Source organism: Setaria italica, chromosome I (genome assembly GCF_000263155.2).
Source record: "Setaria italica strain Yugu1 chromosome I, Setaria_italica_v2.0, whole genome shotgun sequence".
NCBI classification, from domain to species: Eukaryota; Viridiplantae; Streptophyta; class Magnoliopsida; order Poales; family Poaceae; genus Setaria; species Setaria italica.
In genome coordinates, this window is record NC_028450.1 from 2,830,739 (window position 1) to 2,858,141 (window position 27,403).

At 42.9% G+C, this 27,403-nt stretch overlaps 4 protein-coding genes and 1 long non-coding RNA gene across 15 annotated transcripts; 3 read left to right on the plus strand and 2 right to left on the minus strand.

The window, feature by feature from the left end:
* Positions 1–3,672: 3,672 nt before the first annotated feature.
* LOC101757326 (ervatamin-B) lies at positions 3,673–5,414 on the plus strand. Its single transcript, XM_004951374.4, has 2 exons — positions 3,673–4,264; positions 4,621–5,414. Exons 1-2 carry the CDS (start codon positions 3,673–3,675, stop codon positions 5,250–5,252), a joined length of 1,224 nt encoding a protein of 407 aa, XP_004951431.4. The 3' UTR covers positions 5,253–5,414.
* A 5,968-nt stretch (positions 5,415–11,382) lies between these two features.
* On the minus strand, positions 11,383–13,397 carry LOC105913671. The gene is made up of 4 exons (XR_001163208.2): positions 13,256–13,397; positions 13,024–13,164; positions 12,064–12,494; positions 11,383–11,969 (listed from the first exon to the last, which is right to left on the minus strand). It is a non-coding gene; the product is annotated as an uncharacterized LOC105913671 (long non-coding RNA).
* Positions 12,135–13,546, plus strand: LOC101756928. Its single transcript, XM_022824955.1, has 2 exons — positions 12,135–12,477; positions 13,089–13,546. The coding sequence occupies exons 1-2, from the start codon at positions 12,221–12,223 to the stop codon at positions 13,399–13,401; spliced, it is 570 nt and encodes a 189-aa protein (XP_022680690.1). The 5' UTR covers positions 12,135–12,220; the 3' UTR covers positions 13,402–13,546.
* A 52-nt stretch (positions 13,547–13,598) lies between these two features.
* LOC101755978 lies at positions 13,599–19,296 on the minus strand. Of its 2 annotated transcripts, XM_012843223.2 has the most exons (14): positions 18,930–19,296; positions 18,545–18,796; positions 18,363–18,458; positions 17,677–17,851; positions 17,481–17,561; positions 17,297–17,397; positions 16,690–16,782; positions 15,763–15,834; positions 15,283–15,402; positions 15,144–15,194; positions 14,413–14,598; positions 14,157–14,278; positions 13,991–14,060; positions 13,599–13,892 (listed from the first exon to the last, which is right to left on the minus strand). In XM_012843223.2, exons 1-12 carry the CDS (start codon positions 19,260–19,262, stop codon positions 14,231–14,233), a joined length of 1,608 nt encoding a protein of 535 aa, XP_012698677.1. In that variant the 5' UTR covers positions 19,263–19,296; the 3' UTR covers positions 13,599–13,892; positions 13,991–14,060; positions 14,157–14,230. The 2 variants fall into 2 exon arrangements, with proteins under 2 accessions (XP_012698677.1, XP_004951429.1); XM_004951372.3 differs by having other exon boundaries at positions 13,991–14,278.
* A 108-nt stretch (positions 19,297–19,404) lies between these two features.
* Positions 19,405–27,025, plus strand: LOC101755439 (pentatricopeptide repeat-containing protein At1g51965, mitochondrial). 10 transcript variants are annotated; one of them, XR_002676753.1, is made up of 4 exons: positions 19,513–20,236; positions 24,475–24,514; positions 26,375–26,528; positions 26,687–27,025. XR_002676753.1 is itself a non-coding variant. In XM_022824895.1 (3 exons), the coding sequence occupies exons 1-3, from the start codon at positions 19,538–19,540 to the stop codon at positions 26,398–26,400; spliced, it is 765 nt and encodes a 254-aa protein (XP_022680630.1). In that variant the 5' UTR covers positions 19,513–19,537; the 3' UTR covers positions 26,401–27,025. The 10 variants fall into 10 exon arrangements, 3 of the variants coding, with proteins under 3 accessions (XP_014660451.1, XP_022680630.1, XP_022680620.1); XR_002676749.1 differs by having other exon boundaries at positions 26,622–27,009; XR_001393167.2 differs by adding an exon at positions 21,497–22,914 and having other exon boundaries at positions 19,405–20,236; positions 24,475–27,025.
* The last annotated feature ends 378 nt before the right edge of the window (positions 27,026–27,403 follow it).

Below are 27,403 nucleotides of genomic sequence, written 5' to 3' on the forward strand. Positions count from 1 at the left end.
TCATCTCGCGAGGATGTCCTCAACTGGGCGGCACCGCACTTCGTCATGAAAGAGGTTAGATGCTACGGAAAAGGGGACACGGTCACGATGTCCGTATCCACTCTTTCTCGTAGAATCGAACCTCCTTCTTGACATACGTTGCTACTCGGCGGAGAACATCCTCGCCGAGGCGAACACGGTATACAAGTTCAACAAGTAGCAGAAGTCATCTATGTACAAAAATTCTTTCCTTACCACTACAGAAGTTGTTGAACTTGAAGACCGTGTTCATTTCGCGAGGATGTCCTCAGCTAGGCGGCACCGCACTTCGTCATGAAAGAGGTTAGATGCTACGGAAAAGGGGACACGGTCACGATGTCCGTATCCACTCTTTCTCGTAGAATCGAACCTCCTTCTTGACATACGTTGCTACTCGGCGGAGAACATTCTCGCCGAAATGAACACGGTATGCAAGTTTAACAAGTATATGGATTTAAAAAACCATATTAAATTTGATAAGATAAACCGTCTAGACAAGGTAGCATCATTTTTAAACCACTGAAATAATGCATACTATATATGACACATCAATCTCCCTCACATTCTAGCTCAAAATACCTCTCCATTTTTCTACTTCATCATCACATTGTAGCAAATAATCTTTCCATCTCCAAAGCATAAATCAAAGCATAACACGAGGATGAAGTAGCAAACCTTCGCAGCACTTGTTGGCTGAGTCAAATTCCCACAAAAATGAGGGAAAAAACTTCGGGCAGCACCTCCCTTGCTTGGGCACCACCGGAGAGTAGGTGAAGCTCAGCTCTCTATCAATGTGCTGGACTGCTCGGGCTGGAGGAAGAAGAAAGTCTCTGTCTCGGGATATAGTGGGGGATGAGTTTTTATCCCGGTTAAAAACTCCAACCGAGACAAAAGGAAACACCTTTTGTCCCGGTTGGAAGTTAGTCCCGGTTGGATCCTCCAACCGGGATAAAAGGGTCCCGCCACCGACGCCCCCCCCCCTAGCCGTTGCAACCGGGACTAAAGGGGGGCCTTTAGTCCCGGTTGCAATTACCAACCGGGACTAATGCTCCCCTCCAAATTCCCGCTCCCCCGCGCACCCCCTTTTGTCCCGGGCCACTTTTAAACCGGGATAAAAGGGGGTGGATCGAAAGTCACTTCTCTACTAGTGGTACTATTGGTGCTCTTGGCTAGCTTGCAGAGACGCACAAAGACATCAAAGAGCGTGAGTCAGGACTTTGTCTCGTCGTTGAAATAAAGCCCTCGCCATCAAGATCGACCTTGATGCTTTCTGATCCTCCGGCCGTGCTATATAAACCAATATTCCCGTCATACATGCATTCATGATCGAGGCCATGAGGTAACCCTTGTACCAAATTAAAGGCTGTTGTGCATCAAGGTACGAAATATCTCACTATGACAGGAAGAAAAAACTTGTGTCTTCTAATGCAATATATATAGCATTTCACTACTAAAAAAATTTACGGGCGGTTGACACCATAATTTTAGAGGCGGATCTAGCAACCATCCTGCTTTTTGCTGCTAAAAATAGGTGATTTGCAGGCCGGTTGGTGAATTTGTGTATGTAGTAAAAATGGAATTTTAGTTTGTGAATTGCGTTGCCACAACAACTCCTACAATACCGCATCCTATAAATTCCATCTTATGCAATGCTTCTTTCTTTCAGCATCCCTCTCTCTTCCAGGTTATCAAACATCATATATGGCAGGACAGCTTATGATACAGTGACTTGCACCAACATGCTTGCTCTTGTATCATGAAGGACCGCAATGATATGAAGAGCCTGTGCTGACGACAACATAGGATCGTGTATCATGCTTTGTGCCCGTTGTTCGTATGCAACTATTATTTGTCTGTATCAACAGGACAAAACGCATGCATATGAAATACATAATAGTGGACCAAACGACGAGTCACTATCTTTTGCTTTCTATACATGCATGACACGTCGATGAAGCATCACCTTCTGCTTTTGGATAGCTGCATTAGGTAGTTTGGATAAGCAGCTTGCGGCTATTGTAATATGTTCTTGGAAAGCCCTCGCCGCCTAAGAGGCTGGCAAGACCGCTTGGCTGCCAGCAATCTTGTATCACACCATCTCCTATTTTTTAGGTGCAAACCAACGTTCCTTGCTTGCACTGAAATAAAGGTACCAAATTAAGTGCTGTGTCGTCAATCAACAGTTGTGTGGATGATGTTCTTCAGAAAGGGAAATGTATTGTATGGTTTGTGCCACTACTATAAACATAATTTTTAAAAGCGTATGTTTTTTTTTAAAGGAGGAAGAAGAGTTTTGCTCCAGCTATTGTCCGGTATCCTAAGTAGCCAATCCGTTTTTGAAAATCAATTTCTAGGGAGCCCTACACCAATGAGTCATCGATTTCTAGGTCCGGGTAACCACATCAACTGCTATTTTCAGGAGCTGGCTCATTCTATGGCTCGCCTCTAGAAATGCATTTACAAGAGCGGTTCGGAGCCCGCTCCAACTTATGTCCTATTTTTTGCTGCGACACAAGAGCGAACCTTGCACCTGCTCTTAAAGATATGGTTTCGACCGGTCCTACAAAATATTTGTATAGCACTAGTTCTGTATAGTACTATGGATATGTAAGCAACGTGTGGTGCTCTTGTCTAGCTTGCAGAGACGCTGTCACTAGCTAGCTAGCCAGACTATTGGTGCTCTTTTGCCTAGCATGCAAAGACGCACGAAGACATTATTAAAGAGCGTGCTCGAGTCACGACTTTGTCTGGTCTGTGAAAGCCCGGCCTCACCATCTGTGGTCGACCTTGCTGCTGGTGGTCCTCCGGCCGTCGTGTATCATGCCATTTCTTTTTTCTTAGTGTAAACCAATATTCCCGTCATCCATGCATTCATGAGGAGTGCGTGCGAATTGTTTTGCAGAGCCTCTATGAGGTAACCCTTGTACCAAAGACTATTGTGCATCAAGGTATAAAATTCTCACTATGTCAGGAAGAAAAAGTAATGTGTCCCTGCTAGTGCTAATTACATGCCTTCACTATTACTATAGCTAAACCTAAAAATAGCATAAATTTACACTACAATTGATCTACAAATTACAATACATCTCTCAATCATCATAAGACAAATAAACAATATAGGTCGTCTATCTAGATCTATAAGTTGAATTTGTCACAAAGGTACCACAATGTCTTGGTTCACCGAGGCAATATTCTCATCACAAATGTGGACATCATAGTTAAAGGTACACTATTGCGTAAGACCTCTTCTCGCATGTATATAATTAAGCATGTATTCATAAAAAAACTTATTAGAGTATGCAGCAGATCCAACCCAACTCGCTATACCTACGAGTTAACGCCCTACCAGGCCCAAGTTCATCGAAACCCACGGCTAACCAATACATCGAGTCTAACTCAATCTAAAAGATTAGTCTGATTCGTGAGAGCTACCCATCTCATATATTGTGTTTTCTCACCATTATTTTTTTATGTAGAACTAAACCTAATTCACAGATATTCTCGTCTAATGAATGGGCTAAGACAAGGACCACAAAGCGTGCCACACGCTGGGACAGCTCTCTGTCTGGACAGAGCCTGTGAGTGAGATAAATAAAGATAGCGATTGCTATGGTACCATCACTGCACCACCATCTATTTATTAATCCACAAGCCATGCAGCGTCCACCGTGCACCACAACCACCTCTATCCATATCCGGCCTTCGAAGCGGCCGGCCATGCCGCTCTCCTCATCGCCTAGTTTAGCTCTGGCCCTGCTAGCCCTAGTCACTTTGACGGGCGTGCTTCCGCTGGCTTCGTCTTCACGTGGCCATGGCGTCGCGGCGACCACCAATGGAGTGCCGCCGCTGGAGAAGCACGAGCTGCTGATGCTGGAGAGGTTCCATGGGTGGATGGCGGAGCACGGCCGGTCGTATGCGACCGCCGAGGAGAAGCTGCGGCGGTTCGAGATATACAGGCGGAACGTGGAGTTCATCGAGGCCGCGAACCGGGACGGCCGGCTCACCTACACGCTTGGGGAGAACGCGTTCACCGACCTCACCCACGAGGAGTTCCTGGCCACGCACACCAACCGTGCGCCGCGGCCGGAGGAGGAGGACGAGGAGCCGGAGGAGGAGACGGTGATCACAACTCGCGCTGGGCATGTGAGCGAGGGCCCTTACCTGCCGGCTGTTGACAAAGTGCCGGATCGCGTCAACTGGACAGCGGAAGGCAAGGTCACAGAGGTCAAGAATCAACGACACTGCGGTAAGTTAGTTCGATCGGTTGGCATTTCATTTACAAGCGGACTGCGAGTGTTTGGCACAATTAACCACCAAATCACGGAACCATATGTCATGGCATATGCATATAGAGAACTATACTGGACATAAGGTCCACAGGTTTAACAGTTTGAAATGTACGTCGTTTTAATTTTTCTAGATACACATATTTTATTATGTATCTAGACATAACCTTCCTACACTTCGGAACGGAGGGAGTAGTAAATACACCTCAAATTGAGGCAAATAAAATAACTTTGGTAATAGTAGTCTGGCCATCCATGAAGTTAAGTTAACACGGTAGGCTAGGTAATCTGGCTTCTGCATGCAATGGTGTTGTAGGGTCTTGCTGGGCTTTCGCTGCTGTGGCAGTGATCGAGAGCGCATACGCGATAGCGAAGAGAGTGCAGCCGCCGGTGTTGTCCGAGCAGGAGCTCATCGACTGCGACAGCTACGACTCCGGCTGCAGCAGCGGCTTGTCGTGGAGCGCCATGAAATGGGTCAAAAAGCACGGGGGGATCGCCTTGGATTCACAGTACCCTTACAAGCAGAGGAAGGACGCTTGCCAAGAGAAGAAGCGCCTGCCACATGCTGTCAGCGTCAGGGACTTTGAGTTCGTCAAGAAGAAGAGCGAGGAGGAGCTCATGAAGGCCGTGGCCAGGCGGCCAGTCGCCGTGGGATTCGACTCCAACGACAACTGCTTCCGACACTACACACACGGCGTGTACAACAGCATGTGCATCAAGAATGGGGAGCTCGTCGGCCCGGCGTGCTCCGGCAACAACCTCACCCACGACATGGCCATCGTCGGGTACGTCGGCAAGGGGAATGACAAAGGCAAGTACTGGATCGCCAAGAACTCCTGGGGCAAGGGTTGGGGACAGAAAGGCTACGTCTGGCTCAAGAAGGATGTGGCTGACCCCGAAGGCTTATGCGGCATTGTTGCGACTCGTCCAAGTTACCCGATCGTGTGATGACAATTATCCAAAGCCCCTCCACCTACTTAAGTTAGCAGCGTCTATACTTATTGAGACATATTTGAGATAATCAACGCCTTGTATTCATCTGCAACATACCCACCTGTATTATTCTGCCAATAAAATATCCTTTTATTGAGACATGCTTCTTTCTTTTAAGTTTAAAGGGCCTCAATCCCTGTCTTTTTATCAAGCAAAAAGACTGTTTATTTTACCTAAGTCATCCCTACCTATTTTTTGTATATTTTTTTATTTCAGACCTGTTTACTTCGCTCCCAGATAATCAAACCTAAACCTACTGGTTACTTGCTCTAACCACTAGGTTAGAGACCCTTTCAAGAGAAAAAGACCGTTATTTGTGTGTTTCGGTTCATAGCAGCACCCATGATATGGTAGACCCATCATACCAATAAGCTATCCACCCTCAGCCTCACATTACAAGTACCGAAGGAAAACGAAGGTAAAAAACACCTAACAACGAAAGCTGAAATGAACTCAAACAGCATCACGTTGTCAGACTTCCATCGGCAAGGTCTTCAGGGTATCAGCACTCCTCCCCCGAGCTTATCAGCGTCTGGAGGTCAATCCACTTCCCGGATTTTGTAGCAGCATATCCAGGCCCCTCTCCCAAGACATCCAATGTTCCACTTCCTCCAGAGGCTAGGGGTCCGATTGGTTCGCTGTATATGGGTCTGATAGGCTCCCGAGCCTGGCTCCCAGCAGGATGCGGCAAAAATGAGCGTAGCCTAGGGTAAGCTGAAAGAGCTCGGTGTGTGTGCATAGGATACTTCATGCAGCCAACCAATCAAGAACTTTGAGCAGCCAGGATAAAAAAACTCGATCTAGGGGGTAAGACAGCCACAGGCATTTTGCTAAGAAGAAGACCTTCTCATGCAGGTCGAGAAAATCTTCAAACTCCTGCCCCACCCTTACATATATAGCGGCACCGTAGCCCGTATGAGATGACCAACGACCTGAGCCGGACCTTAGACCTATGCTTTGCTGTCAGACAGACGAGGGGATTTTTTTAACCACTACAAAAAATCTTCCGGTCTATGATGAACCCAAAAGTGTCATAAACGTGTTTTTTTATCATAAATTGTGATCTATGACGTTGGAGTGATGAAAATCCTTCATCATTAGTTGAGCGTCATAAACCGCAACTAGTGACTTTCCTTATTTTAGTGCATCACTAAGATAATGACGAATGAAAATTCATCCCACAGGTCATCATAAAACTATTTTGCACGTTGCACCACGTTGGACAAGAATCCAACGTGGCTCCGACATGGTAGTGGTACTATGAAGATTTTAGTTTATCACAAATTGAAGCCCAGTCCATGTAATAGCCTTGATGAGGTCAATTTTTTGGGGCTATTTTTAGCCCATTTTAGGTTTCCACACTATTTTTTGGGCTGAAAAACATTTGTTGCACGTCATATTGGCAGTTTTTTCTAGCCCCTAGCCCGTCTAACGAAGAGCCATTATTGCATTTTGTAGTACCATATTGGGCCATATTTTTCTGGGTGCTAGACTATTATTGCATTTCGTAGTGCCATATATTCAATTTTGGCTGCTGATCACCATCACAATCACAGACATAAAAATACCTCATTTCCAACTTCCATATTGTTCACATCACAATTAATGAATAATTCAACAAGTTCAGCATCAACAATGCAACATACAACAAGTTCAGCATCAACAATGCAACATACAACAAGTTCAGCATCAACAATGCAACATACAATAAAAGTTCATCAGCAACAAACAACAAGTTCACCAGCAACACACTTCAGTTGAGGGAAGGATTCACCTAGCTCTGACTGGTGTTGAAGTTTATCAGGCTACAAATCAGATAATATAACTACTTTGTGGTGTTCTTTAAAGCTTCGAGCTCTTCTGTCTCAGACTTCAATGTTGTTTCTTGTGTTTCAGCCCTCCATCTCAGTGCACCCATCTTAGACTCTTGTTCAACAATCTTTTGATGAAATTGTGCCCCCCCCTGTTTCTCACTATCAAGATTAGGTTGGATAAGTCCGAGTAGTTGCAGTGCTTAACAGGACTCGGTAAAAGTCGAGTGATTCCCTATCACTCGTGAGTTATAGGAGTTGCTTGTTCTGTTTCTGGTTACAACTATAAGGATGGTGGACGGGGCAGGGCTCTATGAACTATTTTGGTGGTCGGTGGATCGCCCCGTCTGTCTACCTGAAACTGTTAAGGCCGAAAAGTGTTGGTGTTCGTGATCAAGAGTTTGAAAGTACTAATATCATACCTAGTATGGGATGGGGAAGCCTAGTACCTGATTGAACCTGAACATGAGCGGTTCGATCCACTGTCTCTATAACAGAGTTTCCCTTGTGGATGCATGTGGTGGCAAGTGTGGTCACAGAACGGCAGAGGCTGGGTCTGTGGAATATTGCACCAAGAGAAGTGGGCCCAACACGGGTCAGGGGATTGATGGGGACGGTCGACACAGGAAGCAACCCTCGGTGGTGCACAGATGTCGTGAGATTAGGTTCGCCATGCATGATTAAGAAATTCGAATTGATTCGTCTGCCTCTCACAGTTTGGGACTGCTTGATCGCTATGCGACACCGAGTAAAGATGGAACATGATGATGATGGGAACCTAGATGCTCGTTCTTTAAATTGTTTGGAAACTATGCTTGCTTAGCATAAGTTGCAAATATAGACTGGTTAATGAACTTAGAATCTGAGCTAAAATACTGAAAGTAAGGACCTACTGTAGTCGCTTCTTGGCAAAACAAACCCCTCAGCCAAACAGCCTTGCATGTCTAGAAGTTGGTGGAGTAGTTTTCCCACCGGTCGGTTAAGTCTTGTTGAGCTTAGCAGCTCAGCCTTGCTTGTGGCACATCTTCAAGTGATGTTGAAGCTTCTGAGTGTGCTGCTGTTGGCACTTGGCCTCCCCAGCTTCCTCCTAGGTGGACGGTCGAGTGGGATCCCTCCTCGGATGGCGAGGAGAGGGATCATTGATGTCCTGATCGGCCTCATCAGGGACATCCGACCCGGCGCTAGCTTCCGTTGTTCTGTTTTATCTCTCCGCTGCTTATGAACTTTGTAAAACTCTGATTTTCGAACCTGTGTTGTAATAAAATTTGAACTTGTTTAAGTGGATGATCTGTTGTATTCTCTGGAACCACTCACCTTCATGTGAGCTATGCTAACTCGGTCCTGTATAGTGGTTTATCGGACGAAATCTGACGGACTTCCGAGTTAACTTGATTAAAGCATATGATCGCATGTTAGGAGACTTAATTGTGCTTTAGCCAAGTTAATCCGAGCGGTTCCGCCACATCTTTGCTCTTTGGCAAGCATCACAAATAGAGTTTTTATTGGACTCAAAACAATAAGGAAGATTATAACTCCTAATGACTCTCTCAACAATAGGAACTACAGGGTAACCTAAACGACTATGCCATCGCTCAAAGGATGGTTTATTGACTCCAAACGCTTGCTTTATGACTGGTGTGGGAGGAATAGGATAGAGGGCCCTCCAGCATGATCCTCTAAGCAGAATGCTCCTCGTGTCCCAATCCTTTATGAAAAAAGAAATCAGGGTGAAATTCTAAGAAAAAACATTGTCATCAGATGTAAGACGGTGTACTGAAATTAGATTTTTCTTGGTAGAGGGCACATGTAAGATATTGTTGAGATTGAGATCACAATTAGGGGTATGAATAGTAGAATGACCGATATGACTAATGTTCATACCTGTACTATTGGCGGTGTGGATTTGATCCACACCATTGTACTTGTCCCGGACTGAGAGCTTCTCTAGCTCCCCAGTGATGTGATCAGTCGCCCTGGTGTTGGTGTACCAGTTCTTGTTGACGTTGTACAACTTCATGGCTGCTGATGCATGCCTATCTTCAGGAACATAGTCCTCTTCAAAGCGGTACCAGCTTCGATCTGTGGTGTGGCCTACCTTGAGGCACACTTGACATGTAGGGTCTGAGGAAGAGTTGTTGTTGCCGCCGTGGTTGCCATGGCTGATGTTGCTGCCTTGGCGCTGAGAGTTGGGACGTAGTTGTTGTTGCTGTTGTTGTCACCGTTGCCCCGGCCACAACCGTCACCACGGCTGCGACCAAAGCCACGTCCACGTCCTCCACGACCTCCACGATTGGCCATGTTGGCCGAGGAGCCACCACCAGCCATGAGCTTCATGCGAGTCTCAATGGCTAAAAGTTGCACATAAAGTTCACTTACAGAAACAGACTCCGTCCCTGCAACTAGAGTGGAGATGATGGGGTTGAAGTCCAAGTCGAGGCTGGTGAGGATGTACTCCACCAGCTCCGCATCATCAAGTGGTCTGCCAGTGGTGGCCATCTCATCTCCGAGCGCCTGCATCTTGCCGACGTACTCCACCACATACATGTTGCCCTTCTGGGTCGTGGCGAGGGCGAGATGCATGTTGACTGAGCGCGATTGGTCTGTGATGAGAACATGGCCTCAATCGCAATCCATACATCTGCAGCCGTCTCCTTCATGATGACTTGAGAGAGAACATCCCGCCTAGATTGCCGAGGACGAAGCTCAAGACCTTCTGGTCTTTAGCATACCACTCTTCATATGCTGGGTTTGGCACCTTGGTTTTCTTGTCACCCACCTTGCCATTGATCTCCACGGCAGGTGCTCGTGTCTCGCCGTTGAGCTGGCCTATTAGACGCGACCCCCTTACTGTAGCAAGGATCTGCGCCCTCCATATGGCATGGTTGGACTTGGAAAGCTTCTCTGAGATTGAGATGCCAACCAAGGGGTTAATGATGGAGGAAGAGGAGGCCATGGGGAGGTTTGTGGATTGGATCTAGGCTCTAAATACCATGAAAGAAGCAGAGGTGCTAGTTGGAATTGGGTGGAACACCTTGCCTTTCTCTGGCCGGCGGTTTCATGTTTATATAGGCAAGGAACATCCCCTTGCGTGGAGTACAAGGACTTGTACAAGAGATAGATGCTATCAGCTGTAAGCTAGTTTAAATTACAACAAACTCTAGATAATACTTGATCTACAAGATACAACATCAACTAACTACAGCCGGTGCATCATTATCTCATGTACGTGTACAATGATATCTCTTTGAGAGAATCTATTCAAACTATGATCTATCTAACAAGCAGCTTGTGCCAAGTTACAAGTAGGTGGTAGCAGTAGCAGCTTTAAGGAGGAGAACGAGTTGTCGAGCCTAGAGAGGCTAATTCTAATTTGGGGGACAAGGATCCGGTGCAGTTATAGTGGTGACTTCAACTTAAGCAGTTGCTAGGTAAGAGATGAATTACTATTCACCAGCAACCATGTTCACCTAGCACTGTTCATCACTGTAGCACTCAATCTGGGCTTTTCATCTGAGAAAAGGACGATCCACGTTTCATGCAGTCTCGCAATTTGGGAAAGGGTTGGAGATCGGTACAAAAGGAACAACAGTTTCAAAAATTCTTTATTATGTTAGCACAAGTGTATTCAAACTTATTTTTCATTGTTTAGGACAGCATGCGTGAAAATCAAACTTGATTTAGGAAGACACCGCACTACTACTGTCGCTTTCTTTACTTCGACCCTTCTAGGATGATTCTTTTACCTGCGCAGCCCAACAATTACCGGGCGGCCCAACAATTACGTCGGCAATTCGGTTCGCCTTCTGCTGCGACCTGGCTGGAGCCAGGCCGGCAGCCCACGCTAGAACCGGCAGGGTGCCCCAATATTCGGCCCTCTTGCGCCGATAAAGTAATAATTCCTATTCTACAAAATTCTTCAGAGGATCCTGCAATCCAATCCAAGCAAGCCTACACATGGCATGCGTTATCCCTGCCTGTCCGGCTCCGTCGTTGCAAGCTTGCACGTAACGGTGCAAGTGTAGCAAGGGTATCTCTATCTCCTCCTTGACCCCTTCAGGCATTTAGCTAGTAATTCAGGATACTTTACTGCCGCCAGAGGAGGTTCTGCAGGGGGAGCCTTCATTCAGTTCCGTTGTTTTTTTTTAAGGGAAAGTGCATAAAGTTCCTCACTTCTACGCATGGCCTAACCGTAACGTGAGAATCACTCCTTGCGTGTAAGCGTTCACTTCTGGCAAATGGCAACACATAAATCCTCAGACAGAAGGTAATGCACGTAACTGACAACTGCTTCTGTAGGAAACCTGCGACTGCTCTGCGAATGCATTAGGAAATGCCCTCAGCAAATTGTGTTATGTAACTTCATGACTTCTAAACATGCCCTTTGCCTATTAACCAATTATTACAGTACCAAACTTCTTCAGAAAGCTTAAAGAGAAGCAAACATACATATCTACTGCATATACCGTATATATCTTCATTAATCAGCATGAACTAACCATTCCTGAGAACATGTGCAGGATAAGGGAGCGTGGTTTCTTTAATTACTCCATTGTTGATGACGACTTGACTGAGATCCAGCCGACTGGCTGCACAAGTCTGCCGGGACGCAATAAAGAAACCAATCTCGCTTTTAGTTACCATAATCAACACCCTAGGCAGGATCCCCAAGCTAACAGAAAGCACCTTCTTGCAGCCATTATCAACCTTATCCTTCCTCATCCGCGGGGATAAACCTCCTTTTCTTAGACCGGGATAAGATGCTTATCTGAAGCAGCCAGAGGACGTCGTTTTCACATGCTCCCCAATCAGGCTACCATTGATCTGCACAGAATAACTGCCACTGGCGTCAATTTCTTCCTTCCTGTGAACAGCCAAGAGACGGAATTCATAAGTAATAAGAAATATTGATACACAGATCTATCAGGCCACATGGAGTAAGGGTAACTATCACTTACTCTCTGGCGCCGAGTTGATGGAGCCTATCTGATTAAAACAAGATGCATATCTATCTACCCGTTTGAGCAGCTATCTCTTCCTACGTCTCTATATATCAACATAAGTTGCGTTCCTTTGCCTTCCAAGTTCCAAACTTTGAGCAGAGCTTCCTATGAAATGGCAGAGCCTTGCAATGTACCATCTCACGATGAGAGCTGCGATGAACGAGGTGGGGATTACTCTGAGTCTGCTTCCTTCTCGGGTGCATCTAGCGAGTCCTTGTGCTCATCAGCTTCAAATCTGTCTGATGACGCAACATCATCCCCACCTCTTCATCCCTCTGAACCGTCATCAGCATCTTCGAGCATGTTGCAGCTGGATACCGAGGATCCACTGTACGAGTTGTCCACTCTGCTAGCCCAGCTTCCAATCAGGTGCGTATATTTGCCCTCTGCTCAAGTATAACCAAATACTCAGTTAGAGAAAACAACGCCATGCTCATTTGTAATCCAGTTGTTTACAAGAAATCAGAGAATACTGCTTTGAAAACGTGAAATTTGTTGCCTACATTTTCTAATTGCTGATGACAAATCATAATTTGTCACCTGGCTCCAAAACTTGTTTATTAAATAGTACCCTAATAAGTTTTACATACATGGTAATGGTACAAATAGAGATAGCCTCAAAATTACAAATACTCAAGTAAAATTTGCGATTTCTTTATACTAATATCTTTTGTTAATACTGGCTAGTTTCCGTCCCTACCAGATAATGAATCGTTTGTCAGCTTGCAAAATCAGTTCATTCAGTTTAACAAATGGTGAAAATCATATGTCCTCACTAGGAGGGGGTTCCCCTTTGCACAAGATTTTATTATAAGGATGCAACTGAGTTCTACTTCAATTTGAACATTTGCTGGAAAATTGAATAACTGGACAACAGAATGTTATGATTCTAAAGGATCAATTTTTCAATATTACCTTCACGAACTTCACTTCAATTGTCAAGCATTCAAATTTGCTTACACATAATTCAATTCCCACAGGAAAGGGCTGTCCAAATACTACCAAGGAAAGTCCCAATCATTCACATCAATATCTGATGCTACATGTGTTCAAGACCTTGCAAAGAAAATTTCATACAGTAAGAGGATGAAGACGTGTAAAAGCTATTCAGCAGGATTAGACATGAACCAACGGTCAAACAACTTACCAAGAGCGTCCAAAAAGGTGATAACTAAGAGGCCCTCGAATGCTTCAGTTGCTAAAGTAATGTCAAGAACTAGCAACACCAGCCACTCGTACAGCAGGTCTAAACCATCTGCACACCAGAACAAGAGATACACAAATGCATATTGATCTGTAACAAAGTGAGACCTGGAACAAATAAGAACTAGGATGCCAAGCCTTCACTTCCCATTGACCAGTTGTACTTCCTGTATGCTTTATTTATGACTATTCAAAGTACATTTCATCTAGGATCAACACAATTTCTTTTATGCCACATTTCATGAGCCATATGAAGGTCGAACATTTTAATGGATGGAATGAGAAAGGGTGAATCATAATCATCAAAACTCAACATCGAAGAAAATACAGTTATCTTTATCATAATGCCTCCATCGAATTCCTACTCATCAATCTACACCAGTATTCTTTTCATAATGAATAAATACCCACAAAGTAGAGGAGCCATTTACACACATACTGAGCAACATTTAGCAGAGATACACAAAACACAACTATACAAAATTCTACGGAGGGTCAAAATTGTTATGAACTAATGATGGTGACTTGTCACATGGCTGCGGCCCATTCGATTCTCCTTTCACACATCTCAACAGAAGGATCTGTTCAGAAGACAACCAAGGAACTTATGTTATCTAAACTTAAACAAAAAGCAAGTTCACACTGAAGTTACACCAGTACAAATTTTAAAATGCATTACCTTAACGAAATATTTAAGTTGCCATTCACCGCCCTCTTAGCCTTTTTTCCAAAATATAAAAATTGCCAGCCTAAAAGGATGTGCTATGAATTTATGATTTTTGCACCCTTCAAATAAACATGTCCAAAGTGATCATTCTTTATCTTTTGGTGCATGACATGCATACCTTCTCTAACATCTAAAGCTCTCAATCACTATGCTTTTTCTAAAGCATGATCCAGTAACTATTTCAAAGAATCACTAATTGCTCAGCCATCTTGCATAGTCTCCAATAGCATCAAGATCACACTGCAGAAGAATATTCGTAAGAAGACTGTAACGTTAGCACTTGGCACTTTTTTAACAGAGGACACCACAAAGATTGAGATAAGGTACAAAAGATGAACACTAAATATAGTTCTTCGATGGGAATAAATACTTACATCTTCTGTTATTCCAAGATGATCAAGTAAAATTCTTATACCACCACCCTTTGAAGCACTGAGTGGGACAATATCAATCATATTTGGCTGCATTTTGAGAACACGTGCTTTCCCTTCAGTCAGTTCTGAACAATGCTGCCTCAGGACTGATGAATCCTCTTCAGCACTGTCAAAGAGTAGCAACTTCTGCAAGTACAAGTAAATAGGTGTAAGTCCACTGGAAGTCAAACTGATCTTATGTCTATATATCTCATTTACTGAAGATATACAGAGTGCTGTTCAACAGTGTTTTTCAAGCAATTCCATTTTAAAGAGATTTGTTGAAGAACCTTTGTGAGTTAGGACACATCATTATTTTACTCCACTTTCTTTCATCTCTGTTTATATAGAGAAGAGGACAATTTGATCAATAGAAGGTAATACTGATCCTAACAAATTGGTACTAAGAGTCATAACTCAAACTTGCAAACCCAACTGCTAATAGTGCTGCTTCAATGTATGTGTTGCTAAGCAGAGCAGTCTTCCAGCTCCTGCTAGTGCCTTTGGATGATCTAAATATATAAAAATGAAACCACAATTTGGACTATTTCAGATGAGCTGGCACATTATAAGCTTATGATATCATCAAGTGCTGTAGATTTGCTACTTGGAAAGTTGCCCCAAAAAATGAAAACAAATACCTCAATATGTGCTTTAAAATGTTATAGTATTAGTAAGTGTATAGGACAAACCTGAATAGATGAATATTCCAGAAGGTCCTCAATAGAATGCATCACTTTTACCTGATATGAAATTCAAATTTGCCTCAACTGCCTAAAACCTGCTATTACAAGAACAGAAGTCTGTCTAGCAAATATCTATAGATCATACCTTGTTCTCGTGATGCACAGTGTGCAGCAAGTTAACAAATGGATGTTCAAACAAGGTCAAACATTGTTCCTTGCAGTACGCAACAACAGGAATTTTATGCTTTAAAGAGTACAGAAATGCCTGCAAATGGAAAAAATGGAATTTTTAGATAACATAAGTGATGATTTTTCCACTTCTAAATGAGTTTTCCTAGTGAAAATGCTTAAAGGAGACATATAATTGTTAATAGAGGCCATAAAAAGATGGTAGTAAAAGGAGTTCATGCTCAAGCGGAATGCATTTCATGCCCATCATCCAAAAGCAATACCAAATAACAGAAAATGCTGAAATTAATCTAAATAATAGTTTTTCCTAATAAAGGAATAGCGGGTGCAGAATTAAAACTTCAACAGGATAGCGTATCTAACAATATATTAAAAAACCTTCAAAAGTATGGCTGCTGCTAAAAATTAATTCACTGACATGACTGCTAGTAACTACCTCCTTGCAGATATCTACATCCAATTCTGCTTTATAAACTTCTTGGCCATGCCTTCCATAGACAAGTGAACCCTGAACCAAATGTAGCATAAATATAACCATTTGGGGCCAAGTGTCACTTTAGAAAAGATCATATGCTATAATAGCAATAGTTTGTTTAGATAAACAAGGAAAAATAATTGGGAGAGCTCAACAGTTGATGCCCATTTCCTTCTACATTACCCTTACATATGCATCAGGAAACATTTTTTTCATTTGTTTAGTTGCAGAAATAACTGACATGAATCAGGCAGAAGTTAATGAAGTTCATATTTCAAAATCTAAGCATTTAACCATGTCCACCATTTGTGCAACAAAATAAGATTTCATTGCATCCCATGTAACTTTGTGTAATACCCTGGCCCAATATACTATAGTAGTGGATGTTGTCACCCCATGTGGCCCATATGTGGTTGTAGTTGGTGGGCATAGTACCACCTTGGATGTTCTGGGACGCAAGGGCCAGAGCTTATAATATTTGTCGCTCTAAACATAGCACCCCCGGGTTAAGCCTTTTACATGAAGCGAGGACAAAAATATAAGGGAAGCACTTGCGTGTGCAGGTCGATTCAACGTTGGAGATGGGACATGAGCTGTTCTTTTGTAAGAGAAAAATCAGATGTCACGTAAACAGTGTGTGGTCAAGGTAATTGTTAAGGAATTGCATCAGGCTATGCTAATCCAGTGAACCACACATGAATAATTTGACCTTTATGACATTGAGTGAAACTGTGAAAGGAAATATAACCTGGGGGAAAGAAACTATTTAATGTTACAAACATCTTCACAACTTCATCACAAGAATAAACAAGGCAAGGGAACAAAACTTTGACAAAAAATCTCCATAAATATAGAATTCTTATTCAAGTGGAATCAGACATAATGTACCTGTAAAAATACACCAGGTGATGTCTCTGATACAAAATCACCTTTATCATGGAAATCAAGAAGCTTCAAGGTTCTAATGATGGAAGCCCGGCTCTAGTTTAAGAAAAAAAATATCAAGAACTCATAAGAAAAAGTAATATGGGATAACAAGTAAAAATAAAGTCAGCTGTTGGAGGTTAGGCACATGCTTTACTTCTGGATCCATCACATGATATTATATTTCTTCTTTTTGAACTTCACTAAAAAAACAATTTCAGTAACTAATGTGCAATTGAATTTTCCTTTGCCAGTATTACATAATTACTGAAAAATAGAACTTTCTAAAAGTGTTTCATAGACTTCCTCAATTAATAAGCATATGTAACTAGCCAATAGACAATCGAAGAGAACTAGGAAGCAACTGAGGTAATAAGATCGACTTAAAGATCTAAACATCCTCGTGTGTTAACTATCAGCATTCATAAAAACTTTCCAGAGTGTTCCATGTACTCTTTTCTGGTTTTGAAAAGCTGGCATATGATTGGTAGTGTTTTTAACACTAGCCTCCACTTCAGATCAGTGTCATTGAGATTCAAATGAACAAATACAATGAATGCATAGAACCCACCTTTCCAGTAACCATAATAACATTTACTCCTGTTACAATTGCCTCTCTCAATGATTCTATTGATTCTTCATGCAGGCGCCCGTCATAATCCACAAGAGTACCTTAACAATTTTCCATAGTTACATGCTAGAACTTGGCAAGATCCAATAAAATCCAACTACTTCTAAGCACTCGATCAACTCACCATCTATATCACAAATTATATGGCTTAATTTGGTCCGAGTTTCCTCTCTTACGCGCAGTTTCTCTATATTGTTATTGGCCTCTGTACACAACAGGTCAATCCATGGGTAGTCCAGTGATGAGAAATAGTTTGAAGTTCAATTTTCCTTTCTAGATAGAAAGAATAAATGGTTAAATTGTGCAAAGGTAACTTATACCAACAGAATTTTGTAAATGTTCCATATTGGTAGCAGTGTCATATGCACTCTTAATTAATCCCTTTCCTTTCCACTCAAGAGTATTTAATACATGTTCTTCTTCCCTCTCCATCTCGACTTCAGCCTCTTCACTGAGTTCATGATCAAAGCCCAATAAATGCAACAATCCATGCACCTGTTGAATTAAGTTGGTTAGTATAAATAACGTGCAAGCTGTTCCAATGTTGACAGCCATATACAGATTGCTTCACAAATTGCAGCAGTACTAGAAATTTACAATAGAAGTAACCCCTTAAGCATAGATGCATTCAAGCTATCAATAAGCAATGGCAGATGGAAATGATCAGTTGAGCATTTGCACAGTGCAACTCACTGCAAATTGTAGTCTCTACTTTTTCCAAGCAGCTTTTAAATTTCAAACAGTGTTTTTCTTCAAATAGTGCCACTATGAAGTATAAGCAAAGCTATTTAGCTATTTACGCGGCCTTTAATACAACGGTTCAAAGTTCAGTATGATGTCAAAATCACTATATTGATAAATCTAACGAGAACTACACAGCTATTGAATCATTGATGCAACTGGAGAAGTTGCAGTTAGATATTAGGAAATGAACATATATAAAGCATAACAGTTGAACAGTACCAAAGCGTTGAAATACTAGTAGCAATGAGAAAAATGGACCAACCATGAGAATTCTTATCTCATCAAGAAGTGTGTGGCCTCTTTCTTCTGCTTGCCGCCGTGCTGTTTCAACAGAAATTACTATGTCACCCAACTGCAGCTGTTGGAGGAAAATAAAACATGTAAAGGAAAAGGTCAAATAACAAGCATCCGAAACAAATAGACTGATATGGTAGGACGCCATACAATGGGAATATCAAGCCCTGGGATATGCTGCGACATCGACAGAACATCAGTAGCGCAATCCTCATCCCTCCATTCCTTGTTCAGCCTCCTGATGAAGATATCATCACAAAGCAGCAGAGAGACCTCGACGCTATCATACTTGTTCAAGGTGCTTATAGAAGGATCTCTGGTCTTGTACTCTAAGCCTTCAAGGTCGTCAAAGGCTACCTTCGCCGCCTTCCCAACATCAGTTTGGAGTGCTTCTGCAATGCTCTGCGCAGAAATTCGCAATGAGGAACACATAATGCCAATTTAACATTTCACAAAAGTGCCATGGGAAATTTTTGGGAAAATGCAAAGCCTCTCATCCGCTCAAAGCTATGGAACTAGGGCGCCTAAGCAATACCATAGTTTCAGGGTCGTCGGGGAGGTCCTCTTCGATGCCAATTTGCACAATGAGCTCGCCGGGGCCCTTCCGCGTCGGCCTCCTCGCCCTCCTCCGCCTCAGCAACATCGGCGGCGGCGACGAGCGCCTTCGTCTGAAGCTCGACGCGGCGTATTGCCGCGAAGCGGCGGCGACGAAGGGGAGAAGCGCAGGACCATGGGGAGGAGAAAAGGGCGGCGGAGAGTGGAGGGGGAGAGGCCGCCGCGGTGTGGGGCGGAGGCTGGAGGTAGCCGGGGAAGGGAGAAGGTGGTGCGATGCGAGTGCGCGGGAGAGGAGGTGATGGCGGCGCGCCATCGGGAGCGGCGTGGTGTGGTGCGATCGAGGCGTCTAGAAGGTTCTGGAACCTTTGGCCCGGGATGAGCGGAGCAGCAAAGACGATAGGGTTTAACCATTTGACTCGAGCTCCACTATCTTTAACAGAACGTCACTGACACGTGGTCCCAGGAAGTGGTGGAAACCATCTGGGCCCACATGTCAGTGAAACCTGTAAGCTCCGTGGTTTGGGGTTCAGGTTCCCCAAACCGCCGGGCGCCGCACCGCGTGCTCAGCCGTCATCCACGCCGGCCGAAATGCCCCGCCGCCTCGCGACGACCTACTCCGGCCGCATCGCCGCCGCGACGCCGTCCCCCTCGGGCCCCTCCCTCACCGTCACCGTCTCCCCGAAGCCGCCCCCCGCCGCGGTCGACCCGCGCGGCTTCTCGCTCCCGCGCCGCCACCTCATCTGCGCCGTCGCGCGCATCCTCCGCTCCCCGGCCTCCCCCTCCCCGCTCCTCGACCTCGCCGACTACCTCGGCTCCCACCGGCTCACCCTCACCACCGACGAGGCCTCCGAGGTCATCAAGGCGCTCGCCCCCGACACCGCCCTCGCGCTCGGCTTCTTCCGCTTCGCCGCCACCTCCCTCCCGGGCTTTCGGCACGATGCCTTCTCCTACAACCGCATCCTGGCCCTCCTCCACCGCACCCGCGCCGACCCTGCCGAGGCCGTGCGGCTCGTCGCGGAGATGGAGCGGGACGGCGTTCCCGGCAACATCTCCACCGTGAATTTGCTGGTGGGGATAGGCGTGGAGGTGGGGAGGTGCCTGGAGCTGGCGAAGAAGTGGGGGCTGAGGCTGAACGGGTACACTTACAAGGTTGTTGTGCAGGCGCACCTGAGGAGCAGGGAGGTGTGGAAGGGGTTCGAGATGTATGAGAAGATGCGGAGGAAGGGCTACAAGCTGGACATCTTTGCATATAACATGCTGCTTGATGCGCTTGCCAAGGCTGCAATGGTATGATAATAAGCACGATCACATATATTCAGCGATGTTCTTTGTCATACTTTGCTAACTTAGGAGGTAGGAATGGTTGGGTGAACTGTTGTTGGTATGTTTAGCTCTGATCATTTGACCATAGCATTTAGGAATCACGAGTATGAAAGATGTGTTACCCAAATATTTCTGGCAGATGAAATTTGTGAAATTTATACTGTAAAGAGTATATAAAGATGAGGTTCCACTGCCTGTGGTTTCTAGGTGGTTGGTACAGTAGGTGATATTGTTATATGAATGAATTAACTGAAGTATCTGATTGTGGATTCTATCCATTCTGGTGTTCGGTGACGTCGTTTAATGTTGGACATAGGCACTTGCATATCTGGAAGAATTCAAAACTTCTTGTAGAAAGCTTGTTTTGCTGCAAGAATTTCACCTTTTCCACTATTTTTTTAATGCTAGTGTGTTGCTACATAAAAAAAGAATCAGATGTCCCCAATATGGTGTGGGGGAATCTACTGCTATACCCAGTGGAGCTCTGATGCAGCTGCTGAATGCTTTTGCTGCTTTCCTCATCGTGTGCTGCACCGGTGCACCCTCTCACCCTCTGCCCTGTGCTACTATGGTTCGGCTCCTCCATCCTTGTATCACACTGCTCATGTAGCCGAATTAGACCTTCCTTGGACTGGTGGAGGTGGACATGCTTTGGCGTATTGGGGATGATGATGATGGATGACTAGGAAAAGTGGAACGATGAGGGCGCAGGAAGAGAGGGAGTAGGATGTTATTTAGATAAGAACAAAGATCATTACAAGTTTATCCGCTTCTTGGGTAGGTGTAGTTGTTAGATATTGCAAGTGTCGCACCCCATGGTCGCTGGCGGTAAGGACTGGGACGTGAGGATGCAGACAAGCTCTCACCGAATAGAATTTCCATGCCCGCTGATGGGATCGTCAAGACATGAGAAGAAATCACCGAAAGAATCCTTGCCGAGGAAGCACAGGAAGGGGATCAGGATTGCAATCAATTTGTTCGAACCTTCCCACCTTCCCTCAGTACACGGTGCTGCCTTTTATGGCTTCGCATACGCTTACAGGTGGGCCATGGGCCAACTTGCTTTGACATGGGCTACGCAGGTGTACCATGAGTCATCATTTTAGTTCTTTTGCAGCAGTAAAGCTTTGTTTCTGGAAACCCTGAATTTCCATTTCCTGTCAAAAAAAAGTTTCGATCTTACTGCTGATTATCAATTAACAAGTAGAAATTTGGTTCAAGCAGGTTGACCAAGCTTACCAAGTCTTCGAAGATATGAAACAAAACAATTGTGAGCCGGATGCATACACATACACTATACTAATTAGAATGTCTGGAAAGGCTGGGAAGACCACTAAATTTCTCTCACTTTTGGAGGAAATGGTGTCCAAAGGATGTGTTCTTAACCTGATTGCTTATAATACTGTTATGGAGGCTCTTGGTAAGAACAAGATGGTTGACAAGGTGATTTTTATGCTTTCTAAAATGATTGAGAGTGGCTGCCAGCCTAGTGAATTCACATATAGGGTTATCCTGGATTCTTTAGCAACAGGAGGACAACTACACCGGCTGAATGAGGTTCTAGATATCTGTAGTGGACATCTGAACAGGTCGATTTATTCTTATTTGGTCAAGTCACTCTGCAAATCTGGGCATGCAAGTGAGGCTCATAATGTATTCTGTCGTATGTGGAGTTCCCATGAAAAAGGAGAACGGGATGCTTTTGTATCAATGCTTGAGGCATTATGCAATGCAGAAAAAACAGCAGAGGCTATTGATCTACTACATATGATGCCTGAAAAGGGGATTGCTACAGATGTTGGAATGTACAATATGGTCTTTTCTGCTCTTGGGAAGCTGAAGCAGGTGTCTTTCATAAGCAATCTCTATGTTAAGATGAAAACCAATGGGGTTGTTCCTGATGTTTTCACATACAATATCATGATCTCAAGTTTTGGTAGGGTTGGCTTAGTTGATAAGGCGCGTGAACTTTTTGAAGAAATGGAGGCTAGCAGTTGTAAGCCTGATGTCATTACCTACAATTCTTTTATAAACTGCCTAGGGAAAAATGGAGATCTGGATGAAGCCCACATGCTTTTCAAAGAGATGCAAGAGAAAGGATATGATCCTGATGTCTTTACTTACAGCATATTAATTGAGTGCTTCGGGAAATCCAATAAGGTTGATATGGCGTGCAGCTTATTTGATGAGATGATTGCAGAGGGATGTGTTCCTAATATTGTAACCTATAACATTTTACTAGACTGTTTGGAGAGACGTGGGAAGACAGCAGAAGCTCATAAAATTTATGAAACTCTCAAGCAACAGGGGTTGACTCCTGACTCGATAACTTACTCAATACTTGAGCGATTGGAAGCTAGATCTCAACAAAGAGCAAGAATACGTAAGCCAAGTCGGATTACAGGTTGGGTTGTAAGTCCAGTGTGATGACCTACCCTGGTTCTTTTGGTTGCATACCTCCTGTGAGGTGGAGCTGAGGATCCATAATCTGTATGCAATGTCTCCAAATGATTGCTCAATCATCGTGGAACAAACTAGTAGTCCTGACTCATCAGAATGATAAGTTAAGTATCAAGACTATTGCATGGCTGCCGATATTTCAGTTCTGAACAATTCGTGAATGATGGACATCTTGAGAAGAGGTAAGAACATTTATACTTCTCCTATCGGAAGACTATTTTAAAGATGGTAGAACCTATCATGCAAAACTCAGAGTTAGTACCTACATTCGTAGTTATTGAAACCGGACCGGGCCAACGGTTTAGCTGGAAAAAACAGACTGATATCCAGCCTGTTCTGGTGTAGCTTTTGGATCATTTTTGTGCATCCAAAAAACTAAATTGGTGACCACAGATGCAAGGACATGTGCACTGCGGAAGGGAATTCTGAAGCAGACAAGGTGTCATTCATTTTTGTCTTTTGTGCACCATCATTGTAGCCTAGGCGGTTCCTTTTGTTTTGTGTATGTATGTGGGAGAATGCCGGAGCTGTTCCTGTTCAAATGAAACATAACTTTCTCCTTGAATCTACCAATTATGAGCTTTAGCATAGTTAAGCACTGTTCCATATGCTTTCATATGATATGATCTCAAGTTGGGTGTTATGAGAATTGGCTTTGCCATCAGGGTACCACTTGTTTAACTACCCAGCATGGCAGTATCAGTTAATGTGATGAGGTGCCTCTGTCTACGTCTCCACTAATATGGCAGTCTGTAGTAGTCAAATCATATTCCTTTGAAAGCGATTTTAGTTTGCAAAACAATCTGCGAACCTCCTAATTCATTGTACAAGTTCTGAGTTGTGAGAAGAATTTTCCATTCGAATAGGATAAGATATTTATGAATTTTCTGTGGATATGATCTGTGGCTGTCAACATTTTGAATGAAACAACATAAGAATACCAGAATATGCTTCAAACGGTTATCAATCCCGACATCTGTCATCATGTGAAGTGTGAATATTTTTCTTATATTTTAACCAATGCCTATTCTTAACTGAAAAGCAGTACATTTTGGATCCCTACAGGAAGTTTAATAAGGAGTTGTTCACACCTTAAAATTTAAATATTTGTTTTTAGTTAGAACTATTGGTAAACTTTGTTGTAGCATTCTCATGATATAGTAGTTATCATATATAAGGTTCAATGGTTAACCGTAACTAGCACTTGAACATGAAGAACCTCCAGTCTCCCAGCTAAATGGATCTTCTGATTCATGGTAAGGTCCCTTGCGCTCACTTCAGGAGACTGAAACTATGTTTCATGTTGGCCACAAATGGTAGCCACACTCAGGAATCTTTATTTTTCACATTTGTCACACTGGTGATGTAGCTTTAGCTTTAATTGAGGGATTCAGGAAGACGTGTCGCTAAAAAATATCATCTATTAGCAAAATATTTATGGGTACAGATGCCTGACCACAGGTTTTTAATGTAATATGTACATTGCTGGCCAGGTGTTTTACCCCCATTTTCTCCATATATTGTATTGGTAAGAAGTGTCCTGATTAATGGAAGAATGATTATCATAGCTCATCTCTGTGTCATTTCTCTAGGAGCTAAACTTGCGTTATTTTTCTTGTGTTCATCAATCCTTCTTTTTATCATTACTAATCTAATCTGAAATTGATGTTATATAATTAAATGAAGTTGTGATTTTTTGTTGAAAACAAGGGTGATTTTGCTTGCTATTCATGGTTTAATAGGCTAGATGGAGTGGCTGGACCAATGGTGGAGACATCAAAGGCAGGTTTAAGGACTCCAGTGTACTTTACTTTTTATGTCTTTAGAATATTAAACCGGAATAAAGTAACGTGGTTGCATCTTCTTGCATCACATAGGTAATGACATTTTGTGGAAATATGCTTATGAAAGGGTATACCTTGAATATTTTCAAACCTCAACACTGTACTAGGAAAGTGAATATTGAATACATGTTGGAATAAATTGTGGTATTTATACTCTTCCAGAAACTGAGTTGAACAAATCCTAATTCTTTTTTGCTACTAGTTGAATAGCGGGTGGTTGCAAACCAAGCCCTCAAATTGCTTCAATTTCGTGCTTCTCACTTTCTGGAAGAGTAAACAAGCACTAGTTGAGGAATAAACTGACATGCTGAAGCTCCAAACTTCCGTTATCCACATGCTTACGGAACATGTATAGATTCTGCATCCATCATGTCATTCTAAGATGATCAACTGCATTTTGTGGTCACAAATCCTCTAATTTGTGTCTAGCTAGGGTGTTGTGGAAGAATCACATGCATTAGAATTTACCAAATGGCTGTCCTTTTACGGACATATGAGCTGCCAGGCAGTCATACTCACACCTGCCAAATTACCTCTTGGTACAAATTTGTCTTCCTTTTTTTATCAATCCAAGACATTGAACTACATTCTGGGTATAGATTTGTATCCTGGTTTTGCAGAATCTAGATGTATCAAGTTTTGAAATTTTGAACTCTATGTTAAAAATTAAGTACAGGTTTATATTAGATGTTGATATGAAAGGTCAAATGTGAATTTGTAGATATGAATTTTATTTCAAAAAAATTAAGTTGGGTGGTGTTCAAAATTCAGATTGATATTTAACACTTCAACTAGACTAAAATTTTATATTTAGAAGACTATTTTCAGTGTCAAATTGATTTGAATTTTACATTTGTTTCATGTTCTATGATAATCATAACTAAACTATTCTAGTTTAAAATTGGAATCCATCATTAAATAATGTAAATATTGAGCCATTTTACTTTTTTTTTATTTGTACAGCTTGCCTGTGATGTTTACATTTCCAGATACTTTTAATTGTAATTCTTAATTTTTACCCTTGGAAATTATACTCCTATTTATTTTAAATTGTTTTGGATTTTATGCATTATAGTTGTGTATTACTAATTTACTCCAGAATTGTATTGTCAGCAGTTGAGATCAAATAGGAGCTAGTTTAGAAAGTTGGGAATAATTCAATTTAGGAGGCCGATAAGGTGTCTTTTCGGGCAGTCCCTTATAACAAGACAATGTCCTGGTTCAATTCGGATACATAAACTATAGATGCCTTGTTCTTGTTTTCTAAAAATAAAATATTGCAGAGCCCCATTTAAAAAATTTAGATGCCTTGTCAAATATTCTGTGACTGACTCGAGTCTTCCCTGTTCTATTTAAGAGGCATAGGCCTCTTAGGATCGCCAGTTGTTTTGGACTTCAAGTTTGCTGAATGATAAAACAATGGCATTTTGCTGTGCACTCCTTAACATATTTGAGATGCTATATTTCTTTGGTTTTGCCAAAGATTCCAGATGCAAAAGTAGTTGATTTTGGCAGGCCTGTAGCAGGTGACAATGCACCAATGCTATGATAAATCCTCTGTTTGGGGATGGGTTAGGGGAAGGGGGGGAAGGGGAACCTGTGCAAAACTATGTCAGAGAAAGTAGAACCAACAGCTTATGATGGCTTTCATGGACATAACCTGTTTATGTACATGTCCGTCATAGTGAACAACTGTATAGTTATTGTATATATTGATCCTTTTTTGTGCAGTATATCTCCGCATATTGATTTCTATCCAGATTCCATGCTTTTCCCTTACAATACTGTACTCTGACAGCTTCACATGTAGAAGTCATTGCTTGAAATCTTCAATATTTGGAATAGCGCCATGTTTCTTCGGCACATTATTGCAGAAGGGGTTCTTGCAGTTATTCCTATAACACCGTTGCTTGGGGGCATTGATGTGCTCGATGCCGTCAAAGGTGAATATGGTGAGTTGTGGTTCACCCTAATTTCTTACCAAATACATCCAATGCTTTTTCTGCATCACTCCAGGTCTCACTGGCTTACTGGAGTTTCTACAGGTAATGTGTGCAAACATCCATTAAATAATGGATGTACAAAGAGACTGATAGGTTTCATGGTTCAGGGGAAAAGAGGGGTCTGGTTGAAGATACTGAAAGATGAAGGTGATCTAGTTCCTATAGCAATAAAGGCAAGTTGATCTTACAAAGATTTTTGCGGGGAAAAAAAAGCCTTGCTTTTGACACTAGAATATCAAGTGTTCAGTTTATTGTTGCTTAAGGGGGTGTTTGGAGCTAGAGTTGGTGGAGCTGGACGTGTTTGACAGGGGAGTTTTGTGGAGTTGGTGGAAAGGAGCTATTTTTCCGTAGTAGAGTGCTGTCAAACATCCCTTGTCAAACATCCCTTAAGCTTGCAAATACAAGTTCAAATCGTCGCATATATTTAGTATTTTAGTATTTTTTTATGCCGATTTTGGTAATTTATGAAAGCTTCACAAGCTTGGTAGCAAATTGTCTGCAACGGATCTAGGAAATTTTTCTGCAATGGATTGTTCAAAATCCATGGCATTTCAGATTTTATTTTTGTAGTAGCAGCATTGGTAGGGTTGAGTAGTTGTGCCATGGATTTGTCTGAATGAGAAACTCCATGGCGATTGGACCAAGTACGTGCCAATTAGGCAATTAGCGAGGTGCGCAACACCGGGTACATTCGAGCATGTTGGAAAGACTACTATTCGTGGGTGGTTGCTGATATAAGGCTGATTGCAAGGAAAAATGTCTCTCGGGTGGGTTTATTTAGACACGCTCTTCTATGACTGCGCTCACACATTCAAAGGGCCTGT